A 15,276-nucleotide genomic window follows, 5' to 3' on the forward strand; every position below is an offset into this window, starting at 1 on the left:
TAAATACGTGCTACAAGAAACTTTACAAGAGATCCATTAAAAGGGTATTTGCAATTCTGCAGTCATTTTTGACAAGAAATACGAGTATAGTAAACTGCTTGATTTGTTTCTGATGCTGATGGTTTACGGTCCAGGTATGAGCGAACAGAGAGTAAAGGAAACGCCACAAGAGGGTCATCAAATCTTAGAAACATGAACAGTGACCTTCCATTCACCATTATTCACTATGCATTGGCCACGAGCCACATCATCATTAAGGAACAATAATGAAACTAAAAACAAAAAGTAAAGCAATACTTCTCTCAATGAGCGAAAAACAATACACCAGTATTAACCCTGCTAATTCTGAACTTAAAATAATATTAAAATTACAGGAGTACTTTTCCTGTAATTTTTCTTAGATGCAAATCCACCAAAATTACAGTGTAAATATTGCATGTTCTCATTTTTAAACATTCACAACATGCAAGTAATCTTATTATAGAAAACGACAACAATTGCTGCATTTTACGCAACTGCAAGTATGGAAGATGGACAAAATTTCCTGCTTGCCACTGTAATTTTCTTGAGTTGCCTTATAAGTGACAACATTAGGCTTGATTCCCTACTTAGTTATCTCATCAAATAAAGTCACAGCAGGTTTCACTTAACAATTCTTGCACTGGGCATCCATAAGTGCAGGATAAGGAACAACATCAGCATTCAATCAAGGTTGAATAAGTTAACAAATTAGGTGATATGCATGCCCCTTCCATCAATCAAGCTAAGAGCTTCTTGGAGAGAGAGAGCTTCAGTGATTTTCGGATCAGGTGGACCAAGAAGCTCAATTTAGCAAGCCTTAATCAGCTGTCCTCTCCAATCACAAAGAACCCAACCTGCTCAATTTTGTTATGATGCAGACGGGAGGAAGCATCTGTATTGCATTTCAAGAATCCCGAAGCAGGCTTGTGCCATTTCAACAAATCAGCCACAGAAACTGTCGAAGAGTAGTCAAAATAGGATGGATGGTCACTAACTTGGGCAGCTAATCACTGATGAAGGAAGGAGGAAGCAGAGCTTGTAATCTGATTAGAATTCCAAAGCGCTTCGTTCCTGTTTTTCCAAAGAGACCAAATTAGAGTGCATCTTCTGTGAGGAAACTCAATTATAGACAAACGAACAGGCTCGAAACCTGAGTTAACATAGAGTCACTACCACTGCATCTGCCGTGACGAAACTCAATATCTCATTTGGAGGATCAGGCCAGAATTGAACACAATGAGCTGCAGAATGCAATTTCACATAAGAGCCTTAATTTCAATGCCACAAGTTTCAATGTGCTAAAGAATCAGCAGTACAATTCTTCTTCTGAAAACATAAACTAAGTACACTCCATCAAGAAAGGAAATCATGTTAGAGATGAAACTTTAGCTTAAAAAAGTTGAATATACATACACATATTTCATGATCCATGCAAGAAATTGAATATGAATGTGAATAAAAGGATTTTAGAATGGTGGAAGCTACTGTTTATCATAAATGCAGAGCATTTTCATAAATTACAGATGCTAATGATGTCAATAAATTAGAAGATCAAAATTTTATTAAAGGTGAAATTATTTCTTTATGTCACTTTGCTAAGAGGTGAAGAAACTAATTTAGTTACAGGTGTGTGGGATACACTAGATACCAAAGCTCCTATAAATACATAAATATCCAGATATGAATATGCAAATTAATATTTCATAATAATTTTTGTTCAAAATTCATTCAAACAATTGTATTCATACCCATAAGTGCACTTAATGGCGTTAGCCCTTTTCCCTCGATTTGTTAACGACGCGATAGTTCAATAATCGATTTGTCATGAAATTTTCTTCAATCCTTGAATTGAAAAAGCATGAAAAACAGGTTACTATATTGTGCTTTCCCCCAAAATTTAACAATTTATACATCTTAATTAAATTTCTTTTTAGAGCTAAATTGGATTTGAAATCGAATAATTGTCTCTATATTCATTAAAATATCTTTTTTTTCTTGTTAAATATGATACTGCATATGGATGATCGGAATTCTCAGACTAAAAATATCTTAATTAAGGTACACTAGTATTATGGGATGATTAGGAAAAAAAATTATTTATCATAAACAATAATATAATTGAATTAATCTGGACATTGTTTGTCATGAACTCCATACCATCCAAATCCATTTAAAAAAAATTATTTATTCTCCTATACCATTCCATGAACTCCATACCATCCATATCCATGTGAAGATTATTTGTCAATAAGTTTTAATGTCTATAAATTATTTTTAGGACTATAAGGAGCAGTGATACTGAAATTGTTTTAAGGACCTCAATCAAGCCAAAAGGAAAGAACAAACAAACAAACAAACAAACAACACCGCTGATGGGCAGCATAGGGAAAAAAGGGACAACAATGATGGTGAGCATTAGTGATCAGAAAAAGCAGAACCTGAGATTTGGCAAATGATTGCATGGTTTTGCAACTGACAGCGGGAATTACACGATTGAATCATTTATTAAAATTTGTCATCCATCCTTGTGTTAAAACCAGTTTTCTCCATCCCACATGTCAATTATTCAACAAATTCTGGAATAAATCACTTCACAATTAGGACAAATAGAACACAAATTTAGCAATCAAATAAATTGGTTTACTAATTAAGAAGTTGATGATTTTAGCTTTATAAACAGAGTAATTCATAATCCCACTGAATTAATGCATCAAATAAAAAATCATGGCTAGAGGGTATGATTCAAATGGATTTGGCCAAGAGCACTAAAATATAGTAATAAGAGATTGGTCCTCAAAGAGTCCAATAAAAATCAAATGGAAGTAAAAAGAAAATGCAATATGAATTTTTTTTTTCTTTCTTTTTTTGTGGATCCTTACCCTAAATAAAGCAAAGATCTTAAAAGAAGGCACACACTCCCTTCAAAGTTGGTTTTGATGAAAGAAAGAGCTACATAAAATCATTTAACGGCTGCCTAAAGGAAGGTTTATAATTTAATAGCTAGCAAAAGGATTGGAATCTTCATCAAAGAAAAAAAAAAAATCATCAAATACAAAACCAAGATTTTTTACTTGTTTTTTCTTTAACTAGCGTACAAAGCAAAGGACTAGATTTTTGTTTCTAAAGTGACACATGCCCAGGAGCTGCTTCTACTTTGCAATTCATTCTTTCCCCACTTACCAACTTAATCTCAGAAAGAGTGCTAGAAAATTTTCATGGTCCTACGAACTCAACTAGCATAACCACAAAGAGAAAAATCACGAAGCACTATGTTGAAACTTACTAGAGGAGGTAACAACCTTAACAAGTATCAAAATGGGTTTGTGAGTTTATTTTTCCTCTTCATTTTCAGCCACCAAAAACTTTCCACAGCAGAGGGTGAAGCATAATAAACATACACTAAACATTCTCTAATGGTAAGAAGAGATCTACATGATAAACAATAACATGGACAAACATAGAAAGAAACATCATAGCACAGGCACGTACACAAATTTAAATACTACATACGCATAGGAAGAGCAAGGATGAACAGAGTCAAGGAATCAACCATACGTATAAAACTCCTTTCTTCCAAATGCGTAATTTTATGACTATGGACATTTGGACAATAATTGAGGTGTTATTGGTACCAGCTACAAATTTTAAAAAATTTATAATTGTAGACAAATTGCCTGGAAAGAGATCATGTAATTTTCTCTCAAAGAGGTGAAGGAACCAAAAAAAAAAAGAAAGGTCAAACAAGAAGGAGAGGGAGCACCAACAGAAGAAGGTAACGTTGACATATGGGTTCAATCATATACAACATAGCAAATGTTCAGCATAACATATTATGCAGATTTTAAACAATAGAAGCAAGATTCAAATGCCTAAGTTTCTGCAACTAGCGATTCAAACTTCTTTTGAGAAGCAAATTTTACAAATTAGAAATCGAATATGCAGCATTAGATCATAAAAGCAACTCACCTGAGATGGAAGACTTATAGTCGCTAATTAAGTTTGTGCAAGAGAGGGAGAAATTGGAGGCTACTAAAACCATAGGGCTTCTGAATCGTTGAGTGAAGAAGAGAAATGGAAGCTGAGAGTCAAAAAAATGTTGTATAAGAGAAGCAGTTCTTGAGAAAGGAAAAATGAAAAGGAAAAATAAAATCCAATATTACAGATCACAAGAATCGAAACAAATCAAATATAAATCTTTAGATTTCAAAGAAAATCCAACACTACAGATCAAAATAAATTACCAATATCATCCAAAAATAACAAAATCACAAGAGATAGAGAAGGGTTGGCATCGGAAACGACTCTAGAAACGTACAGGCGAGATGGAGAAGGCCGAGGTTGGCGTAGAGTTAGTCTGGAAGACGCCACTGAAGTCGCGAGAGATGGGCTCGTAAGACTCGCCAGATCAGAAAGTTGATGCCCAAAACAAATGAGATCCGACAGATCAGAAAGTTGATGCCCAGATTTGGAAGATGTCAACGCAGCTTGCTGATGGTGATAGGGGCAAAAGAAGAAGAAATAGAATGCGAATTAGAGATGTATGCGGAGATGGAGAAGTGTCTGCCGTCAGTTTTTTAATTTAATAACCGATCTAAATCATAATACCGAAAATTTTTTTAAATTTTAATTAAAACTGAAAAAAAAATAATTAAACTGAATAAATAAAATAAAATCAATTTGGTTTAATTTTTTGATTTAAATCAAATAATCTCATTCAAATTTCAAATCATCATTAATAGCATTTTAATTAGATTAGAATGAAGGCCAAAACATTGTCATATGTCAAAATATCAGAAGAATGTAAAAATACAAAAATGGAGATGACTTACAGGGAAAGAGAGCCGCAAACGCAAGTTATCCACAATTAGTAGGGACGAATTTCAAAGAAATTTGTAGAATTTGGGAGCAAATTCACATGAAGAACTTGAAGGAACCATAGTAGCATCGTAGTTAATCCCATCCTGAGCATTTGAAAAGTAATCTTCCATAAAGAAGTTTGGCCTCAATCTTTTAGGGTGTGTTTCCACCTCCTGGTTGCCATTGATATTACTGGAGTAGAAGTCTTCCCTGCTTCTCTTATTGTTGGCATTTGCTGTTTCTTCTAATTGCTCCAGAAAATTGGCTTCTCTGCATATGTAAGGATTGCATTTGTTTAGCTCAACTTTGTCATATAACAAGTGGAACCCAAACCTTTTCACTTCCAACTGTGTCATATACACATTCTCAAGGTTGAGGTAGAATGATGCCTCGTTCTCCATGTCACAATTTTGTTTGAGCCAATCTAAAAAGTAAATGTCACCGCCATCGTACCAAAAGATCACATGATCTGATTCTATGGTTTTTTCCAAACAGAAATATTCACTTGTAAATTCGGCGCCACTGTAGCCATTATTGTTTTTGAAACTGCTTCGACATGTTAAGTGTAGAGGATACATAACAGGAGCCTTGAATTCTAGAATAGCACAAAAAACAAAACCCAGGAACATATTATTGAAGCAACCAGGAGGGAACGAAGTTTCTATTAAATATCCTGGGCCTTCACAGCTCAACCACTCAGGCATTTTGCTTCTGGATAACTTCTAGCAATGGCTAATTCTTTAATTCTCTGGACAGCATCTGCCATAATGGTGCCACGTGCATTTTGGTCCAAATTTACGCAATTACAAAAATTCAATTCATAACCAATTGATGACGGCAATTCTTCTATTGGAGTATCATTTAGAAACAATACTCCCAATGATGATAAAGAGAAAATGTCAAGGGGAATTTTTACGAGTGCAGTGCCATCTAGATATAGATCTCGTAAAGAGCATAAACCATATAAAGGAGGCAATTTCTCTAGATTTGAACAGCCCCTGAGATGTAGAGTCTTAAGACATTTCAATTCACAAATGCTGTTTGGGAGACTCTTAAGCTTTTTACATCTCTGCAAATTCAAACGACCAAGTGAAGAGAGACAACCAATTGATGACGGCAATTCTTCCATTGGAGCATCACTTAGAGATAGTACTTTTAATGATGACAAAGAAACAATGTCAGGGGGAATTTCTACAAGTGCAGTGCCATCTAGATATATCCCGTTTAAGGAGCATAAACCATATAAAGGAGGCAATTTCTCTAGATTTGAACAGCCACTGAGATGTAGAGTCCCAAGACATTTCAATTCACAAATGCTGTTTGGGAGACTCTTAAGGTTTTTACATCTCTTCAAATACAAACTAACAAGTGAAGAGAGACAACCAATTGATGACGGCAATTCTTCCATTGGAGTATCACTTAGAGACAGTACTTCTAATGATGACAAAGAAACAATGTCAGGGGGAATTTCTACAAGTGCAGTGCCATCTAGATATAGATATCGTAAAGAGAGTAAACCAAATAAGGGAGGCAATTTCTCAAGATTTGAACAGCCACGGAGACTCAGAATCTCAGAGCCTTTCCATTCGCAAGTGCTATTTGGGAGACCGTTGAGCATTTCCATAATCTGCGGAGCCATGATGAGATTTGGGCAGAAACTGATATCAAGTGTTAAAGTATTGCAATATATAATTCTTGGAAGACTTCTAAGGTTTTCGCAATGGGAAATATTTAAGAACCGAAGATTGTCAAGAAATTGGATAGATGACGTAGACCACTCTTCCACTCCAGAATAATTGAGATATAAATATTTTATGCCTCTCGGCATTTGTGGAAGACTTATCAACTTTTTGCACTGACCTATATCAAGAAAACGGAGTCTTTCCAGGCACTGAATGGATGATGGAATCTCAATCAAACTCTCACAACCATCAAAATTTATCACTTCCAGGCTTGTCATCATAGAAAAATCAGGGACTATTTTCAGATTCTCTGAGCAATTAAGATCAAGAGATTTTAAGTTTGGCAAACACTGCATAATACAAATACAAGAAATAATTTTTAACTATAAATTGTCAGAAAGCCCATATATAGACAGTCAGTGGCATGTAAGGAGGGGCAGCTCATAATTTTCATAATTTTTTTTATCATTCATAATAACATAAAAATATTATATCATTTTTTCCTATCCATTTTTCATATTTTTCATAATTTTAATATGCACTTTCGAAGTAAAATTTATCTTTAGTTAAAATTGAAATTTTAATTAAGTAAATAAAAAGCATAATTATATTTTAACTGATATATTTTTTTAGCTACAAATATTTACATTAATTATAAGAAATAAATAATCAATTTACAAAAATGTAATGAAATTATTTATTTTTTTTATATTTTTTTAGACTATATAGGTGGCAACAATACATTAATTTAATGTTAGAAAACATTTTCATATTTGTAAATGAATTTTTTTTAAATAAAAAAAAAGTGTTATATTTAAAAGTTTAGTTAGATCTAATTTTTTTTAATAATAATAATAATAATAATAATAATAATAATTATTATTATTATTATTATTATTATTATTATTATTATTATTATTATTATGTGCAAAGATAAATATGTTCCTTTATATTTTTCAATTAAATTAATTATTTTATATAAACATATTTTTCCTTTAAAGCCTAAATCCAACACCGTGGACATTCTTATACATACTAAGTTTTGGATTAGATTAGAATTGTAGTAGAGAAACTTTCTAATAATTAAATTAAATCATTAGCCCTTCTAAATCATATGATATGATCAGCTCTTTACTAAAGGAAAAAAAAAAAAGAAATTATATTAACCACATATGGTATGAGTATGTAGGATTTGTTAACAAAAATTTTACTCAATAATATACAATTATGACTATAATATAGTTAACCCTAAGATTTTCTATTCAATAAATTCAGTAAGTTATTTACAAAATGATAAGAAAAAAATTACTTAAAATATCTTAAAATTTTTAGATTGTTGAACTCTAAAATTGTTTTTTTTTTTTTTTGTTTAAATATAGGGGCTTAGCAATAAAATTTTTAATTGATGAAATTATAAAGGGAAAAAATGAAAACAACGACAGATATATATGTAAAGCTTACCGTAGATCCATTCCAGAGCTCTTCAACTTCGCTACATGGCATGATGAGGCGGACAAGGTTTTCCATGGAAAAATTTAATGGCAAAGACTTGAAAGGGTATTCTTCCCAATGAAGTAATCTCAACTTGTTAGGAAGACTTTTTAGACAATCTGATCCGCTAGATTCAAATATGGAGCCAGTACCTTCCTTCTTTAACCAGGGACTCCCGTAAAATTTGAGCAATCTCAAGTTGTGCATTCTTGAGAACACGGCAGGATTCAAATATACCCTTCCAATTGTAGAGATGTCCAAAAATAGGCCTTCAACTACTTTCTTTGCCTAACAATTAACAATTCAAAGGCATAGGAATTTTATACATCAAGACTCAGTAATTTTTCCTTTAAACGAGAGAAATTCTTATCTAGACCTAATCTATTATGAATTGAAGATACAAACATGCGGGATCCATGTATTTAATAAGTGAATCCCATCATATATCTAGTATCTTAAATTCATAGTAAATCAGATTTAGATAAGAAAAATCTAATAAATGATATTATAAAGTTTTTATAGAATTAATTCTCTTACTTACCTTATTATCATTTGTGGCCAACATTTGACAGATATCTGTAGAAATCCATAATCGGTTACCCTTCCGCCGAGCAATATCTTGACCCATTTCCACTATCAAATCGTGCATCTCTAACTTGTCATCCACGATAGTTATGAGACACTTATCCATTAGACGAATTATCACCCAATCATCTAATATATCTTCTACCCAGCTTTTGTCATATCCTTTGAAGAAACATGCAATATCTAGAAATATGCTTTTTTCCATTCGATCTAAAGCATTATAACTTACTTTTAAGACTTTCAGAATGTTGTAGTCAGGAGATACCTTCAGTTTATTCAATGCACTTTCCCATTCTTTAGAAGTCCTTCCGCACAAATAGGAACCCAAAACCTTGAGAGCTAGTGGAACACCTTTACAATAAGTTTCTACCCTTTTGGACAACTCTCTATATTCCACCGGAGGATGGTTTTGTTTGAAGGCTTTCATACTTAACAGCTGAAGAGCATCGCTACAATCCAATCCCTTAACCTCATATACCTTAACCTCATTTATCTTTTTAGCACTGCTAAGGACATGCTTGTCTCTGCTTATTAAAATGATTCTACTTCCCAGCCCAAAACAATGATCATCATTTATAGCTAAAGCTTCTAGTTGCTCTGGATCATTAACATCATCAAGAACAGCAAGAACTTTCTTCCTATTAAGTGAATCCTTAATGAAAGTGGGTACCACACTGAGCATATCTAGATTTCTAATTTCATTCCCAAGAGTTCCGAAAAAGCTTTTTCTTAAATCAACTAGCACATATGTTTCTGATTATTCCCAAACATTGCGAAGAAAGCAAAAGCAATCAAATTGATTGCATATTCGACTAAATAGAATTTCAGCTATGGTGGTCTTTCCAATACCACCCATTCCCCAAATTCCTATTACCCGAATGTTTGTTGGCTCAATACATAACAATGACATAATTTTATCAACATGTGAATCAATCCCAACTAAGCCAGTAGAAGCAGTAAACGAGATGGGATACAATTTCTCCAGAATGTGATCAGCGACTTCTTCACATAGTTGGGATTCAGGCCTAAAACAATAAGATGAACAGACAATGTAACAAGTCCATGATAATAAATAAAAGAATAGAGAAAGAACATATACAATTTTAACAACTTGATATATAATTTTAATATATGCATGAGTATAGATTAAAACTACAGGTCATGTATCATTTCATACAAATACAAAAGTAGAGGAAATAAATGTATTAACAAATATTTTTAAAGTAAGGTTTTTATTATCAAATACTTCCCAGAAATTAAGGTTTTAATTATCAAGTCCTTTCCAGAAATTGAGTGAAGTTTTTTATTATCATTTTGGCATTTTAAGTTCTTGGCTGGAAAGTTTAAAGGTTCCATAATTAGTTTTTATATTATACAGTTGCAGAGCTAAAAACAGTTGGAATCCCATCAACATCAGAGGGGCTTACGCGAAAGAACCAATCGCCTCATTAATTAAGAAATATTTAAATCTTCTCTCATGGGGACAACTTTTGCAGTATAAAATTAAAAAAAAAATAGAAATAATTTCACTGGATACAAGATAGAAAAGGTGGGTTTCGTAGTATAAAATCAAAAAATAGAAATAATTTAACTGGATACTAGAAAGAGAAGGTGGGTTCATAAACCTGATGTCTCCGTTGTATATCTTTTGTGGCAGTTGTAGAGTCCTATATAATTTGAGATTTTAATTATAAGATCTTAAACTCAAGTAACTATAATCTATAGTTAATTAATTATGCACCATATATTGTTCTATCACCATTAAGTATGCAGTTGTGGAGTCCTTCATTTGTTAATTAAGTTCTCACTAGGGGATATAATTACAAAAAGTTAATGATTAATTTAGACGGTAGAAACGAAATTAAACCTTAAAAAAGTAGAGATTGATTTTATATTTTTATTTTCAATAAAATAGAATTTAAATATTTTATAAAATTATTAAATTTTAAAAAATAATTTATTAATAAAAATAAATTTTTATGCAACTTATTATTTAAAATATGTAAAATTAAATAAGTGCTAGTATTTTTCGAATAATAATAATCGGGTTTATGATAAGTTTGAACAATTGATAATAAATTTTAATCCAGTTTAGAATGGATTCGAGTTTTAAAAATATTAATTAGGTTTGAATAGGATGATTTTCTCGATAACCTAATCGTTGCCGGTGTCGAGGGTAGGAATTCAAAATAGGAGGGTTCAATTTTTTTTATTAAATGAAGTGTCCAATTAAAATATATAATTTATAAAAATAATATAAATAAAATAAATAAAAGTTGATAATAAAATTTGTTTAGATTAAATTGATTTGTTAAAAATTAATTGAAATTGTTATTAATTTAAAAATATAATATATGTTTAATATTATAAATTTTTGAAATTAAAATGGCTTAAAATTAAAAAAAAAAATTATCTAATTTATTTTATGGGTACGTTGAAATTTTAGTAATGAAAGATTCTAATAATAATAATGAATTATGAATAAAAAGTTACTAAAGTTATTCAAATCGATAAAAAAGATAATAAAAAGATCTAATAATATTGTCTAATAATTTAAATTTCAAAACATAAAAGTTAGTATTTATAGATTTATTAAAAAAGTAAAATGGTAAATATAATTAATGGAGAAGAAGATACCAAAAGATAATGATATTTGGAGATATTTTTAGTAAAAATATTTATGTTTCATTATTGAAATCATTCTTTTAATAAAAAAGCAAAGGATTTAGAGTTTTTTTTTTTTTAAATTACTAAAAATTTTTAAATATTGATCCATTGCTCCATCAAAATTTGGTAAAAATAGTAAAAAATACTAAATTTTTAAAAATTACTCAACTTCTAAAAAATTTTAAAATTGTAAGGAGTCCAGTGCTCATCAAAATATACAGGGCAACAATTATTTTTTTTTGTAAAATTACTATTACACCCTTCAAAATTTTTGTAGAAATGAAATGTGTTGCAAATAATTAATCAAAGTCCTACTGGTTATGAAGAATTACATGTTGCAATGTTTTTAAAATCAGATTGACAATTGATTCGATCTATTAACCATTTCACCGATTTGAAAGATTTAAGCAATTAGATTAATTAAAAAAAAAAACTGGTTAAAAATAATTTAAATTTTGAAAATTTTTATTTTTCTATTGATAATTAAAATAAATAAATTGAATTAGACCAAACCAGTTGCCCGGTCTAGTTCCCAATTTAAACAGTTCAAGCAGCCAGCCAGCCAGCCAGTTAAGTCCAATACTGAAAACAATTACCTGGAGTCGCTGGAAACCCATCCAGATAGATTGCCTGCTTCCATCAAAGCTGTGCGCCACTTCTCCACACCGTCTAAGCTGTGCTTTGAATTTTCTTTGACTTTCCCAAATGCTTCTCCAAATTTCCCAGTCTGATTTCTAACATCACAAGGATCTACATGATAGAAAATGGGTAAAATCTTTCGCCCTAATTTTTTCTCGCAGTCAATTATCTTCACTAGTTCATCTAGGCACCACCGAGAGGATGCATAATTTTCTGAGAAAATTACTACAGAAATCTTGGATTCTTCAATCGCTTTCATGAGCGCTGGCGAGATCCCTTCTCCTCTCTCAAGGATATCGTCTATGAATGTTGTAATATTTTTCCGGCAAAGGGCAGCATGAAGGTGACAAGTAAAAATGTGACGAGTTTCAATTCCCCTAAAGCTAAGGAAAACATCATAGCTAGTTTTACTGGAGATCGCTAAAGATGAAGTAGAAGCCATATTTGACAAGCACGGTTTTGTTTGGTAGAAAAGAAAATAGAGGAATTGCAGTGAAAGATGGAAGAATGCTAAACCTGGGAACTATTTATAGTTGATCTGAATCAAACCACCTACCAGATTTTGTATATTGTAGGAAGTTTCAGTGCGATCACTTTCGGCAATTAGAGAAACCACAATGAACCCACCATTTTCTACTCGTGTACATATATAAAAGAGAGTTATTGCTTCTTTTAACATGCATGAAATCTAAGAGGTAAGTGAGAGGAAATTGAGAGGCACGACTTTTCTAAAGCAACTCTTCTTTAATTTATTGACTTGACTTCAGCTTTGCAGTCTTTTTGTCAATTAGTGAATTCCATTAAGTCAGTCTGTGCATGTGAAGGGGAATATTAAAAAAAATCTATTACAAAATATATGAGTTGCAAAACAATCTACACTCATTCTCTAATTTCTTAATTCCTTGTTAAGTCTTGCAAAACAACTTATACTCTAATTTATTGGTTTCTTGTTAGACTCTTATAGTAGAGTAGGAATGTAAAATGAATGCAAATAGGCGATGAATCTTTACAAAAGATTGCATTATCAATGCAATTAAAAGTTTTAAAATGTAATCAATGGTATTAAAATTATTATTTTAATATTATAAGTTCTTTAATTTAAATTTCAATGAAAATAAATAAAAAATTAATAATTAAATTTAACAATATTTTATGTATTTGAGGGATCTTGAAATTGTAATTTGTTAGTTGTATATAAAAAATTTAAAAAAATGATAATTTATTGAAAAATAAAATTAAGAAACGAGACTTTCTTTTAAGGATAGTAAATTAGGTTACTAGCAAAAATCATCTAAACTCGATTAATATTTTTAAAATTCTATATTATCTTAAACGTAATTAAAATTTATTCTCAACTATCTGAATATATCCCAAACTTAATTATTATTAAAAAAATATCCAAACGTTATATAAAAATTATTTTTAATTAATAATTTATATTTTAAGAAGGTAATAATTTTGTATATTGGAGGAAGTTTCAGCATGATCACTTTTGGCAATTAGAGAAACTACAATGAACCCACCATTTTCTACTCTTTCTCTTTCACAATTGGATTGTGTACATATATAAAAGAGAGTTATTGCTTCTTTTAACGCGTATGAGATCTAAGAGGTAAGTGAGAGGAAATTGAGAGGCACGACTTTTCTAAAGCAACTCTTCTTTAATTTATTGACTTGACTTGACTTTGCGATCTTTTTGTCAATTAGTGAATTCCATTAAGTCGATCATTGCATGTGAAGGGAATATTAAAAAAAATCTATTACAAAATATATGAGTTGCAAAACAATCTACACTCATTCTCTAATTTCTTAATTCCTTGTTAAGTCTTGCAAAACAACTTATACTCTAATTTATTGGTTTCTGGTTAGACTCTTAGAGTAGAGTAGGAATGTAAAATGAATGCAAATAGGCGATGAATCTTTACATAAGATTGCATTATCAATGCAATTAAAAGTTTTAAAATGTAATCAATGGTATTAAAATTATTATTTTAATATTATAAGTTCTTTAATTTAAATTTCAATGAAAATAAATAAAAAATTAATAATTAAATTTAACAATATTTTATGTATTTGAGGGATCTTGAAATTGTAATTTGTTAGTTGTATATAAAAAATTAAAAATGATAATTTATTGAAAAATAAAATTAAGAAACGAGACTTTCTTTTAAGGATAGTAAATTAGGTTACTAGCAAAAATCATCTAAACTCGATTAATATTTTTAAAATTCTATATTATCTTAAACGTAATTAAAATTTATTCTCAACTATCTGAATATATCCCAAACTTAATTATTATTAAAAAAATATCCAAACGTTATATAAAAATTATTTTTAATTAATAATTTATATTTTAAAAAGGTAATAATTTTGTATATTGGAGGAAGTTTCAGTGCGATCACTTTCGGCAATTAGAGAAACTACAATGAACCCACCATTTTCTACTCTTTCTCTTTCACCTGACGGATTGTGTACATATATAAAAGAGAGTTATTGCTTCTTTTAACGCGTATGAGATCTAAGAGGTAAGTGAGGAAATTGAGAGGCACGACTTTTCTAAAGCAACTCTTCTTTAATTTATTGACTTGACTTCAGCTTTGCAGTCTTTTTGTCAATTAGTGAATTCCATTAAGTCAGTCTGTGCATGTGAAGGGGAATATTAAAAAAAATCTATTACAAAATATATGAGTTGCAAAACAATCTACACTCATTCTCTAATTTCCTAATTCCTTGTTAAGTCTTGCAAAACAACTTATACTCTAATTTATTGGTTTCTCGTTAGACTCTTAGAGTAGAGTAGGAATGTAAAATGAATGCAAATAGGCGATGAATCTTTACATAAGATTGCATTATCAATGCAATTAAAAGTTTTAAAATGTAATCAATGGTATTAAAATTATTATTTTAATATTATAAGTTCTTTAATTTAAATTTCAATGAAAATAAATAAAAAATTAATAATTAAATTTAACAATATTTTATGTATTTGAGGGATCTTGAAATTGTAATTTGTTAGTTGTATATAAAAAATTTAAAAAAATGATAATTTATTGAAAAATAAAATTAAGAAACGAGACTTTCTTTTAAGGATAGTAAATTAGGTTACTAGCAAAAATCATCTAAACTCGATTAATATTTTTAAAATTCTATATTATCTTAAACGTAATTAAAATTTATTCTCAACTATCTGAATATATCCCAAACTTAATTATTATTAAAAAAATATCCAAACGTTATATAAAAATTATTTTTAATTAATAATTTATATTTTAAAAAGGTAATAATTTTGTATATTGGAGGAAGTTTCAGTGTGATCACTTTAGGCAATTAGAGA

General features: G+C 30.2%; 2 protein-coding genes and 1 long non-coding RNA gene across 5 annotated transcripts; all 3 read right to left on the minus strand.

The window, feature by feature from the left end:
- Positions 1 to 640: 640 nt before the first annotated feature.
- Positions 641 to 5,341, minus strand: LOC131171346 (uncharacterized). Of its 3 annotated transcripts, XR_009142019.1 has the most exons (6): positions 4,851 to 5,341; positions 4,337 to 4,509; positions 3,988 to 4,099; positions 2,460 to 2,597; positions 1,172 to 1,262; positions 641 to 1,092 (listed from the first exon to the last, which is right to left on the minus strand). It is a non-coding gene; the product is annotated as an uncharacterized LOC131171346 (long non-coding RNA). The 3 variants fall into 3 exon arrangements; XR_009142020.1 differs by lacking the exon at positions 4,851 to 5,341 and having other exon boundaries at positions 1,195 to 1,262; positions 4,337 to 4,668; XR_009142018.1 differs by lacking the exon at positions 4,851 to 5,341 and having other exon boundaries at positions 4,337 to 4,667.
- A 225-nt stretch (positions 5,342 to 5,566) lies between these two features.
- LOC131171114 (disease resistance protein RPV1-like) lies at positions 5,567 to 9,318 on the minus strand. The gene is made up of 3 exons (XM_058130568.1): positions 8,593 to 9,318; positions 8,022 to 8,339; positions 5,567 to 6,910 (listed from the first exon to the last, which is right to left on the minus strand). The coding sequence occupies exons 1-3, from the start codon at positions 9,316 to 9,318 to the stop codon at positions 5,567 to 5,569; spliced, it is 2,388 nt and encodes a 795-aa protein (XP_057986551.1).
- Positions 9,319 to 9,393: 75 nt separating this feature from the next.
- Positions 9,394 to 12,569, minus strand: LOC110662845 (disease resistance protein RPV1-like). Its single transcript, XM_058130569.1, has 2 exons — positions 11,900 to 12,569; positions 9,394 to 9,661 (listed from the first exon to the last, which is right to left on the minus strand). Exons 1-2 carry the CDS (start codon positions 12,382 to 12,384, stop codon positions 9,394 to 9,396), a joined length of 753 nt encoding a protein of 250 aa, XP_057986552.1. The 5' UTR covers positions 12,385 to 12,569.
- Between the last annotated feature and the right edge of the window lie 2,707 nt (positions 12,570 to 15,276).

This window comes from Hevea brasiliensis, chromosome 12, assembly GCF_030052815.1.
Source record: "Hevea brasiliensis isolate MT/VB/25A 57/8 chromosome 12, ASM3005281v1, whole genome shotgun sequence".
Lineage (NCBI taxonomy): Eukaryota > Viridiplantae > Streptophyta > Magnoliopsida > Malpighiales > Euphorbiaceae > Hevea > Hevea brasiliensis.

What these genes read in the sequence shown, in the direction of transcription:
- LOC131171114 (XM_058130568.1), bottom strand. Translation starts at nt 9,318, where the DNA reads ATGCTCAGTGTGGTACCCACTTTCATTAAGGATTCACTTAATAGGAAG. An exon ending in TGGCCACAAATGATAATAAG is followed by an intron (nt 8,340 to 8,592) that starts GTAAGTAAGAGA and finishes GTTAATTGTTAG; the next exon opens with GCAAAGAAAGTAGTTGAAGG. An exon ending in AGCTCTGGAATGGATCTACG is followed by an intron (nt 6,911 to 8,021) that starts GTAAGCTTTACA and finishes TGTATTATGCAG; the next exon opens with TGTTTGCCAAACTTAAAATC.
- LOC110662845 (XM_058130569.1), bottom strand. Translation starts at nt 12,384, where the DNA reads ATGGCTTCTACTTCATCTTTAGCGATCTCCAGTAAAACTAGCTATGAT. An exon ending in TGGGTTTCCAGCGACTCCAG is followed by an intron (nt 9,662 to 11,899) that starts GTAATTGTTTTC and finishes TTATTGTTTTAG; the next exon opens with GCCTGAATCCCAACTATGTG.